This window comes from Vigna umbellata, chromosome 1 (genome assembly GCF_029865625.1).
Source record: "Vigna umbellata cultivar VRB3 chromosome 1, Vumbellata_1.0, whole genome shotgun sequence".
Taxonomy (NCBI): domain Eukaryota; kingdom Viridiplantae; phylum Streptophyta; class Magnoliopsida; order Fabales; family Fabaceae; genus Vigna; species Vigna umbellata.
In genome coordinates, this window is record NC_142165.1 from 106,990,172 (window position 1) to 107,002,534 (window position 12,363).

General features: G+C 34.2%; 2 protein-coding genes across 2 annotated transcripts; one reads left to right on the forward strand and one right to left on the reverse strand.

Annotated features, from left to right (window-relative positions):
* Positions 1-241: 241 nt before the first annotated feature.
* Positions 242-2,362, forward strand: LOC124847295 (small COPII coat GTPase SAR1A-like). The gene is made up of 3 exons (XM_047324756.2): positions 242-620; positions 727-858; positions 1,886-2,362. The coding sequence occupies exons 1-3, from the start codon at positions 492-494 to the stop codon at positions 2,204-2,206; spliced, it is 582 nt and encodes a 193-aa protein (XP_047180712.1). The 5' UTR covers positions 242-491; the 3' UTR covers positions 2,207-2,362.
* A 1,095-nt stretch (positions 2,363-3,457) lies between these two features.
* LOC124847305 (calmodulin-binding transcription activator 5-like) lies at positions 3,458-11,956 on the reverse strand. Its single transcript, XM_047324766.2, has 14 exons — positions 11,844-11,956; positions 11,576-11,695; positions 11,107-11,232; positions 10,489-10,604; positions 9,837-9,925; positions 9,612-9,657; positions 8,195-8,312; positions 7,778-7,897; positions 7,639-7,697; positions 6,179-6,592; positions 5,145-5,842; positions 4,363-4,909; positions 3,968-4,279; positions 3,458-3,880 (listed from the first exon to the last, which is right to left on the reverse strand). Exons 2-14 carry the CDS (start codon positions 11,637-11,639, stop codon positions 3,821-3,823), a joined length of 2,769 nt encoding a protein of 922 aa, XP_047180722.1. The 5' UTR covers positions 11,640-11,695; positions 11,844-11,956; the 3' UTR covers positions 3,458-3,820.
* Between the last annotated feature and the right edge of the window lie 407 nt (positions 11,957-12,363).

The window sequence follows — 12,363 nt, forward strand, 5'->3', positions numbered from 1 at the left end:
ACATGTTCTGAAAAATCTGTGTTTTTATTATTTACTATATATATTTATATATATAAACTGTTCAACCCAGTGACGCGTACCAACCAATCAAATTCGGACAACTGGAATTTTCACCCAATAACAGGCTGCTCCGGTAACTCCTAAAGCATTTTTGCTTCAATGTTCTCTGCGACTGCTCAGTCCATATTTTTCACCGAACTAGCCGGTGACCACAATTCCACCATATATATTCGATGTGATGAAAAGTAACTGAAGGCAGAAAACATAAAGAAAATAGAAAAGGAGAAGAAAACCGGTTCTTTTGGCCTTGCGTTTTCTTGGTTTATCTGTGGATTCTTCTTCTGAACTAATACTTAGGAAGTTTAGTTTTCTCTCTTGGGTTTGCAGGTTGGAGTTGCCGGCGACTTTGACGGCGTTGGAGATTTTGTTGTTTATTTTTCACACCACTTTTGAAGGTTTCCGAGAGAGAGGAGGATTATAAAAAAGAAAGAATGTTTCTTTTTGATTGGTTCTATGGAATTTTGGCAAGTCTTGGTCTGTGGCAGAAGGAGGCAAAGATTTTGTTCCTGGGGTTAGATAATGCTGGCAAGACCACTTTGCTTCACATGCTCAAAGATGAGGTTTTTTTCTTTTAAATTTTTTTAACTTTGCTTTTTCTGATTTCCTGTTATTGGGTTATTATACCAGTTTGAAGGTTTTCTTTGATGATAACTTCAATTTGTGCAGAGATTAGTTCAGCATCAACCTACTCAATATCCCACCTCAGAGGAGTTGAGTATTGGGAAGATAAAGTTTAAGGCTTTCGATTTGGGGGGCCACCAGATTGCTCGTAGGGTTTGGAAGGATTATTACGCCAAGGTTTGTATATTCTTTTTTTTTTTTCAATTGTTATTTCATTTTCTTGTTAAGTTTCATGTTTATGAATACAGGACATTTGAATGACTTTGGTTTATTACTATTGTTGAAAGTATTATTGGGCGTGGTATATTAGGATAGTAGTTTGAGTTTACATCTTATTATTAGGTTTTTTAATTGATGGTTCAAAGCATGCTCGAACTTTCTGTCTTGTAAATACCATGTCACTTGAGTATGGATTTGGCAAATGCTAAATGATGAATACATTTTATAAGAAAATGCTTAATAAACGCACAAAAAGAGATGAGAATGTGTTATTTTTTTAGTTCATTAAAATGTTCGGTTTTTGTTGGAAAATGAAACTGTAGTTCTTTGAATTTTCAATGCAATTCTATCCTTCTGATCTTCGTCAAAACAAGGACTGTTGCTTGTTGTATCTGTAGTTCTTGCAAAACAGTGTTTGGAACTGTGTACCAATGCCGATTCTATAATCTGAATCATCTTGTCTTTTTCTGTTCCCCGTTTTGTTTTTTCCCTTTACCAGTGGTTGGCATTAGCTGGTTTTTTGGCCAATTAAGGAAAACAGTGCTGCTTGGTGCAGATTTTTTATCTGGTTTAACACGAAATATACTAATGTTTATTGCCTGGTTGTGGAAGTATCTTTTCTGCACGGCTTCTTTTGCTGCTTACATATGGTAGGAAGAGTGGTGGGGTTTTAGGTGTAGGGTCAATTGAGTATTAGGAAGACTAAAACCTACATATCAAATTACTTACATGGTAGCCATCTACTTCTCAAATCAAAACATTGACATGGACATGAAACTTATCCGAGTCCAGATTCTTTGCTGGTTTTTTGGTGCTGTCCTCTGTTGGGTATGGAAAATATACTGTTGGTATATTAAAATTCTTTTTAATATATGTTAAAATATCAAAATTAGTGTCTGAGTGTATTTTGAAGGCACTGCAGAGGGACGGAAAGAAAAGCCATAGAGAATCGAAATTCAATTTATCTGGTATCATGATGATGTAGGTGGATGCTGTTATATACCTGGTTGATGCATATGACAAAGAAAGATTTTCAGAATCAAAGAAGGAGTTGGATGCACTTCTTTCTGATGAGTCACTTGCAAATGTGCCTTTCCTTATATTGGGAAACAAGATTGACATACCTTATGCTGCCTCAGAGGATGAGCTACGTTATCACATGGGTCTGAGTAACTTCACCACAGGCAAGGGCAAGGTTAATTTGGCTGACTCTAATGTTCGTCCTTTGGAGGTGTTCATGTGCAGTATTGTCCGCAAGATGGGGTATGGTGAAGGCTTTCAGTGGCTTTCTCAGTACATTAAATAGAACAGATCAAGTGTGTTTCTAGACGTATCTGCTCATGTAAATTCAATGCTTGAATATGGTGGTTTTACTTTTTGTTATGAAATATGTAAGCTTGTGTTGCTGTTCTGTATAGGTTATTGAAATTACAGGAGTAATAAATAATGGCTTTTAATGTTACTATGCTTGACAATGTTTTTCGTTTTAGTTGACAATCTTGGGGAAATTGGTTCACATCGGTCACAAGGAGAATGTTTTTGATGGTTGGTAGGTAATCTTAGGATACTTTTGACAATCTCACGTTTTCAAGAAAAACGGCTTGAAAGAGGTCTTATAAGTGATCGTACCTCTAACTCGGCAATAAATTCGGTACGCATTTGATTTATTTGAAGAAAACAACTTATTTATTGGCTATGATTCCACAATTTAATGAAATATTCATAAACACAATTCTGAAATAAGTACTTTATTAAGAAAAGTGTGTAGAGACATGTTTGAAGTGTAAGAATCACTTAATTATTATCAAAATAGATATCCTATTAATTGAGAGAATTATTCTTATGTGATAATAATGCGAGTAAATGCTGTATGCCAAAGGTTCACGGATCATTAAGGAAAAATTTGATGAAGTGGAAAAAGAAGGAAATGAAAAGAGAGATTATATATGAGTAATGTAGTATAGAAGAGGGGCAAACAGGTAAGATTGTATTTGATCGTTGGTTTTCTCTGTGAGTGTTTCATCAATTCGAACAAAGTTACTCACATTTCAATCAAGCATATGCAAATACAACGTTAAAAAAAATTATGTATTTCATATTTTAATCTTTAATCATTCTCGCAAGATCTAATTATCTATTCTAATTTTCGATTAAGAATATATCCTTATAATTATGTCCGGCCTCATTCAAACGAAGGTAGAAGTTGCGTGCAAAATGAAAGGGCGTGTTTTATTTGAACTAAAAGTTATTTAAAAGTTATATGAATATGACTTTAAGAAGAAAAAAAACATGATTTATTTTATTAATCTATCTTCACTCATTTCACATGAAATAATTGTCGCCTTTATTCTCTCTACACACAAACAACACCGTGGGGATATAAATTTGCAAATCTTTTGAAATAATTTTGAATATCATGCAATATCTTCTACTATTTTTATTATAAGTATTTTGAGTGCCTCTGCATTTATTCTCTCCACACACAATCAACACCATGCGGATATGATTTTGCAAATGTTTTGGAATAACTTCCCCAGTTATTGAGGCGAGCATGATATAATATAACAACCTTATAATCATCAAAGAGATCACTGATATTGGACATTGTACGAATCACAAAAAGTTTCTTTGTACATACAGGCTAATTTTGAAGATGTGTGGGAGCCTTTGGTTGCCTCAGTTCCTATCTGTAACTATTCTAGTATTCTGTAAATCTTTGGGGTGGCAGAGTGTTTCAATTGAGCCAAGATCTTTGTATGAGAATATAATGAACAGAGAGGCCAGTGACACATGAAAACCTAATATGATGTCCCATTCTAGGATATTAAGTTAGTCTAAAAGGGTGAAAGGGAACTTACAAGATCCCACAGGATATATAAAAAAAGATTGCAACCCTAAAAGAAGACTCTGCTTGGGTAACCTATGCCTTCAGTTCCATGTCAACTTCAGTACTAAGAAGTTGTTCGTATTCCCGTTCCAGCTGCATAAAGGAATAATAGTGTACAGTGAACAAACATGGAAAACCAAATCCTCCAAGTACTAATGAAATGTATAATTTAAGTGTCACCTTTGCTTGATCTAGGGCCACTTTCATCCTCCTATACTCTTCTTGTGCTTTCTTGGAACGGAACATAGCCTGAACCCTCACCACTGATCTCTCAACACGTTCTTCAGCCTGTTTCCTACCAGTCTTAAAGAATTCCTCCTCTACAACATTTTCCTTATCCTGATCTCCTTTTCCCACTTCAACAGTTCTGACATGGAGCCCTCGGAAGCCCCTTCTCTTCAAACGCCAACGCAGCACTGCTTTCTCAACCACACCTACAGACCAAAGAATTTTGCGATAATGCTTCCGTAGTTGAAAGCACCTGAAAGCAGCCTGCGTTGTAACAAAGATGTTAGTCAATTTATCCAACCAAATCAGCTGTTAATATATGAGCCAACTGGCAGAGAAGATTTTACTTGAATTTTAACAGCCTGACGACGCATGAGGAGAAATTCTTTACGAATCTTCCATGTGCGGAATGTACACTGAATGCGAGCAGCAGCTCCCATCATTTTCTTTGTCTCGAAGTTCCTGAACGCATGTTGAATTTTCATTGCTGCAACTATTTTGCGTGCTTCAGCCTCTGGATTGGAAGACATAACTGCGTTAGTTCTCAGTTTTAGATTGTGCTCCCTAAATGCAGCCTGTATGCGGGCAGCTGCATCAGCAGCGGTTCGGTAAGCTGCCAATGTGTCCTTCATGTTCTGCTGCTCATCAGTAAGGCTTGCAGAATTTACTGTATCAGTTGTGCTAGTTTCCAACGAGCCGCTGATATTTCCAGCTAAGCTCATGTCATTAAAGTGCTGAACCAGACATTTTTCTGAAAGATAAGCAGCTAAACCATCATGACCCCTCATATAAGCAAGATCAGCAGCAGTGCAACCACCAGGATTTTTTGGCGTGGGATCAGTAACCAAATTTGACTTTGCCCCGGCAGACAGCAGAGTAGCAACCATTTTTTCCCTGAAGATACAAATTTTAAAACAAATATATTAGAAAATTTTCATTCAAAGTTCAAGCAGCCTACTTATCCAAGATCATGCTAAATTCAATTGATTATTTTAATGCCTGGTTTTATATAGGAAAAGAAGGAACACAAAGAACATGAATAGTGAAACCTCGTCAGAAAAGGATTTTTTTATCAATGTATCTGCAGAAGGGTGAACAGTGTAAACAAGTGGGTGTCTGTGTATTATACCTTCCACAATATGCTGCCCAATGAAGAGCTGTCCATCCAAATCTATCACGGAAATCCAGCGACAAGCCTGACCATGAAAATAAGGAAACAGCCCAAGTATATCCTAAAATAGCACACAAATGGATTACACTCTGGCCATGTGAATCATACTCAGTCGTCTTATAGCCTAGAACAATTCTTTCGAAAAGCCATTCCCTTAGCCTGTTTTTCAATGCAATTCCAAAGAGGGCATCTTTTGCTTGTGAAAATGGAATCTGGTTGTCTTCAGTTGACTTGATTAAATACTGCCAACTATTGGAAATAAATGATGTTCTGAGGGCAAATTGCCTAGCTTCCTTAAGTCTATTAGGTGGTACTTTACAGGAGATAACATCTAGGCTCAGTTGTTTAGCAAATAGCAAATACGCAAGCCTCATTTGTAGTCGAAACTCGTCCCAATTGTTATTCTCTTCCATTGCAGCTGTAGGATCATGCAAGACAAGCGTACGATATTCAAAATTAACAACTTGGCTAATAGGCTTATGGTCATCAAGACTCAAGTAGAGATTCACGATTCCTGGAGAATGTGGTGGTACCCAGCACCGATAGAATCCAACCTGAACAATTTCTGCAGGAACGCTAACATCACCACAGACACATAATAGATTGGACTTTGAAAGGTGCATATAATCCTTATGAAAGAATCCAGTCACCAGGACCTGCAAGTAAAGTAATTCAGAAATCAAAATAACAGGTAGCAAACATGTGAATTCATCATGCAGATAGAATGTACTCTGTTAAATACAGTTACAATTTACCCCGCATGCATGTACCAAAGAGCAACTCATAACACCAATTAAAGAATAATTTTGGTTAGACTGAAAATAACAGTTATTCATATTTCATGGTTTATATATTTGCAGTTTTCAGCTTTGGAATTCAACAAGAATTCAAGATTGAAAGAAATGACGCATTAGAGTTAATTGTAAAGAAAGATAAGCTTGTTACAGAAAATAATTGATACCAAGTAGATATACAAGAAGGGAAAAGGAAACCTTTGATTTCTCAGAGGAAGACACCCATGTAGGGGATACATCTGTGATAGTAAATACTTGTTCTGGCTGAGAAATTTGCTGACCATCCACTACCGGGGACAAATATGGTTCATGAACAGACGAAACTGGTGACTCGAGAGCTGGGTCATCTACTGAACATGGTGAATCAGACATGATGTGGTTCACCCACATTCCAAAACTGCCCTGGCTTTGCAATCTATCACCGACCAAAGGGTCAAAGGAACCAGCACTTAAAGAAACAATATTATTCCTCTGCTCATTTGGATTTGCTTGATTGCCCATCATCTGAAGTGTGGCACTTTCTGAAAAATTGTAAGTAACACTGTTGCTCCCAGCATTTGGCAGAGGATGACAATTAATAGAAGAAATTTCTGCAGATTGATTGTTGACTACCTGGTGACAAAACAAGTATACCAAAGGAGTGGCTATTACAAAGCAAGTATCCCGAGAAAAAGAAGGAAAACAAGAAGAACAAAAAAAAAAACAGATACAGATGAGGTAGAAAACATAAAATAAACATGTTCTTCACTATAATTTCAAGAACTCTTCTTCAAAATGGTCGTGGCCTTTTTATACGTGATTACAAATTTGAAAATAGTATCATAAAGGTAAAACAGTATCTTAAATCCTTATCATGTATAATGAAACTGTTGACTGGATGACTCATGGAACTGATTTTTACATTCTTGCTAGTTTATAGGACCCGTGATTTTTTGTGTATTTATTAGGAACCATCTGATGTGTATTTAGCGGGATTTTAGGCATTAAGTAGAAACTATTTTCCAGTATTTCCATGCTCTCTTCTCTAAAAATTATGATCAACAAGATACACTTCATATTTTTATGTATCCAACAGAAACAATAATCTGATGGTGAAAAAACACTTGAATGCTGAATGCCTGAACATCTATTAAATATGTTGTCTACAAAATATAACAAATTCTCTACATGCATACTTAAAAGAGGATGAAAAGTCTTATGATAAACTTCAAAGGACAGACAATAAGGAGGCCAAAGTTGTGACACTGCAGTTTTTGCAGCTCTTTGGCCCGTTTGGTTGAAGCAGATCACCTGCCATTTTAGAATCTCTTATCCGCTTTAGTTTGCTTAAGGAGGTTAGTACTTTTAGCTACTCTGGTGATTACCACATGGTTATTTCATAAGTTTCCACTATCAACATAAGAGAGTTTGGGCAGCCTTGCTGCATATTGGAAACTTTCTCCTTTCTTGTCCTTTCCATTTTTAATAGTAGAATAGAGGATATTTTATCCTCGCCCTAGTTATTCTCGGTGCTTTACTCAGTTTATTTCGAATAAAATTTCTTTTCCAGTGTAAGGGAAAAAAGTCAAAGAACTAAACTGCCTTTTACAGAAATCACGTTAAAAGGACAATAAAGAAGAGAATAATGAATACAAATAAAGGAAAGATAATTATCTTACATTGCTGAAACTGCCATTCAGTAAAATTTGATCTTGTTGATTAAAATATGCAACACTACCTGCAGAAACTTAAGTTAAAATAAATTCATGATGCACTCCAAAAAAGTGGCTGACTGTGCTTTAATCAGCTACGATTTACCTCCATTAGGCATGGTAGAGGCATTATGATCATTTGCATCCACTAGGTCATCCCACTCAAGTGTATTAATCTCATGAAGTCTCAGTTCATGACTTTTGTCTTTTACATTGTCAGTCATGTCTGTTTTTGTCCAACCAGAAAGGATGAGATTATACACCTTATCAACCAAACAATAAGAAATTCGTAGCTTTATAAACCAACAAAAAAAATATTATTTTCTGCTTCCTTTGGAAAGATGAGCAGAATAAAAATAAGGCATGTTCTTTTCTTGCAAGCCGTTGTTTCCAGACAAACACTTGCCATTTTCAAAATTAAAATATGATATTTTAAGCAACAGCCATGAACCCTTCATACTGAGAGCTTTCAACAGTACAACTTTTAAGAAGATATACAGCAAAAATATAAGTTATTTCTCACCACCAGCATATGTGGTTGTGGTCCCTGAATCTATTTCATCCAATACAACCCATGGTGCAGGAGGATCAGAGACAGAACTGGAGTGTGAATTAACAGGAGTGACGGGAGAACCTTGCATCTGTATCACAAACAACAATCCAAAGGCAACAAAGCCAAGTTATATCCATTTTCACAATAAAATTTAGAACCCAAATGGAACCTTAAACATGAGTTTGTTTCTAATTATAAAGATGTTTGAACTTCTAAGAGTCATTAAGAGAAACTAAATGATTAAATACTATAACTGATAGGTGTTTTTGGAATACTAGATTTTATGTTTATAGATAAAACAAATTAACTTATTCTGAAATGCAGTTTTCAATATTTTGAAAAAGTAGACTTCCCATATACTCAATTTCACAAAACTGACTTGTAAGGTGATATTTGCACCAACTTATATACTATATATTGTCATGTCTTTAGTTAATGCGAGATCTTGGAACAAACATAATGAAACAATGAGTGGGATATAACTTTTACATTAGCAAACGGTTTTAACACCACTGCAAGGAAAACAACCTTCAAGTCTTTTAAAAATTTCCATGGATATGATATGAATCACCTCTGCCATAAATGCCATCAGTTTCCATTTAGTTAAAAAGAAATACAATACAGATAAGTAGACTCCAAGTCTAGGCAAATTTGAAGTAAAAAGAAAGAGGATTATATAATACACTAGAATGTATAAAGATGCACTTGGACATCTTTTGATGCTAGATAATAAACTCTCATGCTCATACTAATGATGGTTCTGTTAATATTTTTTCATGGCCTGTGCAATCATCCAACTTATGAAATAAGACCAAAACACTGGACTTTAAAAAAATTATTATCCCACTTATCTTGAAATCAGCTTTTGAAGCTTATATTCATCATCAAAACTGTTAAAAATATATTGTTGGACTTGGCTACCTTTCAAAGTTCAAATAAATATAATGGAAATCAAGACTATGAAAGAGTCTGTGCACACTGTACACAGAAAACAAATGAGGTTTCCATCCAGACCAACTGAAAAAAACATTACTGTAAGAAAAAATTGATATAGACAGAATAATGCTGTATCCAGACAAATTCAAAAGCATAAAACTACATTAAAAAACTTAAATCAGTAGATCACAATAATGACTTTAGATGTACATGGTCTTCCTTTTAGACAAAACTACAGTAAACGCATAAATCATGGTTTGTGCAGTTAAATTGAACTTTTGAAAGGGAAAAAAATAGAGGAAATAGTGAACAAACTGACTAATGAATAAATATGAGTATGGTTTTTCTTCGAGACAAAGCAACATACAAAAGACACATAAACCATGGTCTGTGAGGTTAAATTCAACTTTTGAAAGCGAAAAAATAGTGGAAATGCTGAACTTAACACTACCTCTTGTGTTTCACGATAATGAACAAGGACTATGTGTTCCATACTCCTGAAAAGAAAATAGTGAAAAGAATTTAAGTCAAATGTTATTGGAAAATTTATTTTAATTTTATGCTTTAATCAATAAATGCAAGAATAACAGAAGCACCATGCTACAACATAACTCAGCAGAATGAACATGCGTAAAATTTTAGAATTGGAGCTTTAAGAGACAACTCATATGCATACTTATCAAGCAGCCAATAACATCTTCGCACAAAATTTGAGTTATCCTGACCATGTGCATAATATACATGTATCCTTTCTTCATTACCAACCTGTTGGGTGCGGAAAAGAAATAAATGACAAAAAAGAAAGTAAAAAATCAGATATTATGGTAATTAATCAATGATAACAAAAAACTTGAGGAAGGAATTATCATCATAGATAATAAACACCACATTTGATGAAAAAATCAAGAGCAGAAAGCCACAAACTGATCTATCTGCCAAATGGCAAATACTACCCAGGAAGAAAGATAGATATACTGGATCATTGTACAAAAATCATATGACATACAAAGCGAAGATAATGCATTATGTAAATTAAATATCACCATAATCTAACAGTGGATGATATCTAAAACTACTAGACTCCAGACTCCCCTAATTAAAAAACTACTATATATGGAGAGTACACAATAAATTGAACAGCATTGGTAAAATAGAAAACTGATCTCCAAGAAGCCTTGTGTCTTTTAACATTTAACAACGTCTAATTAGTGTTTAGTTCATTCACATTCCACATTAACGATGAGCGATTATCACAAACAATCTGTTAAAGAAACAAAACTAAAATAAAATTAACTCGAGTGAAAACACCAAAGAATGAAAATCCTCACTTTTAAGTGCTCGTGAGCTTCTTTAACAGTTTTGCCGTCCTTTTTCTTTTTCCAGTTGTGTCCATCTTTTCGAAAGTTCCTAAGCATCTTGCGATCAAATAAGACAATAGTACCGCCTGTTCACACACAAAATAATAATAATAATAACAACAACAAACATTTTAACTAGACATTTGACATTGTCTTATGACTAATAGTAAAAAATCATTTGGATGCAAAATAACTATATGAAATTCCATCAGATACATAACGAAGCCATTTGCAGTTACATTTTATATTGTCTTATTCATGTTATAAACAAATAACTGGCGTGTGCTTTTATGAAAGAAGAAAATCATTGTGAGTAAAACCAGAAGATTACAAAGAGATTTGAGGGAAATGAAACAAAATAAACTTTAAAACCAATAGTGTAGAAGCTTAAAATTAAGCAAATAAACTTGAAAGCACAAAAGTTCCAAAGTATGATTATCATGGAATGCTTTCTACCAGTAGGTAAAAAGTTTATGGACGTTAAGAGATGCATACATAATTTAATATCTATAAGACATCACACGGCAGGGCAGAATGGAAACTATGCACCCACTATTTAAATATGAAGTACAGATAACTGATAATTACTTTTTGGCAAATTCACTGGCTTGACATTAATGGGAAAATACTTGTAATTACAAAGCATGGCATGAATTTCATTGGGACGAAGCCATCTGGTTCTCGCTTCCTCCATAATGCTCCTCACATCCAAATCTGAGGAATATATAAGAAAACATGTCAGAACAACAGCAATACAGATTTCCTTTCATTTTGACATAGCCTAAATAAAATCTACTTCAGGGGATAATCACTCCCCCAGATGACAAAAACTAACATCCATGCAACGCAATAGTAGGCTTACGCTTACCAGATGATTTATCAAACCTGGGGATCAACTTGCTCCAATTAAATGCTAGAACAAAGTGTTTGAACATCTATTACTCTAATAGCTAATTATAAACTAACAAGAAACAAAAACTACATCTTGGTCTTGATCGCAGACACTTGATCAAAATGAACTTAGGCATGATTCAGAAATCAACAGTGAAGTACATACCTTGCAATGTGTGAAATCCATGTATCTCTGAACCAACAAGTTGTGCGGTCAAGTTATTCGCCATGTACACAAAAACCTATGGAGATTCCGAACACTTTTCTCTTGCTCCAAAGTCAGCAACTGCATATATTACATGAAAAATTAAAAAAAAAAAAGTACAAATTGGTGATGACTCAACAAAAAAAAGAACAATCATCGTTCCCAACTAAAAAACAATAATCAAAATTAAGAGGGTAGTGAGAAACAAATAGAAAGCTGATAAATTTACCTAATTGCAGAGAAGGGTGGGTCTATTGTCCGAATTAGAACAGATAGAAATATGATCGCCTCGTTAGAACTGAATCACTCTTTCTTCTTCCTTTCTGTTTTTTTCTATTCTACACTCTGACTCTAACTTTTATTATATTATAAAATATAAATATAATTCATAAGAAATAAAATAAGAGTATCTTTATTTATTTAAATAAATTAGGAGTTTAGTAAATGTAATAAATAAATAGATGAGAAAATTAAAAGTTTAACTGTAAGGAAGGTATTCAGACATTCATTATGGGTATAAAAGTAAAAATAATGATTGTTGGAAAACTTTAAAATACGTTTTATGAAATAATATTGAAATTCTTTAATTTTTTTTTAAAATATGTTAAATGTTATTTAATAAATATTTATTTATGTTTAATTAAATATATTAAATTTTATTTAATCAATGTTCTTGTAACGTTTTAATTAAAAAAAAATGTATTAAAATGGCATGACAAACATTTATTAACTGGCCAAACTTTTATAGA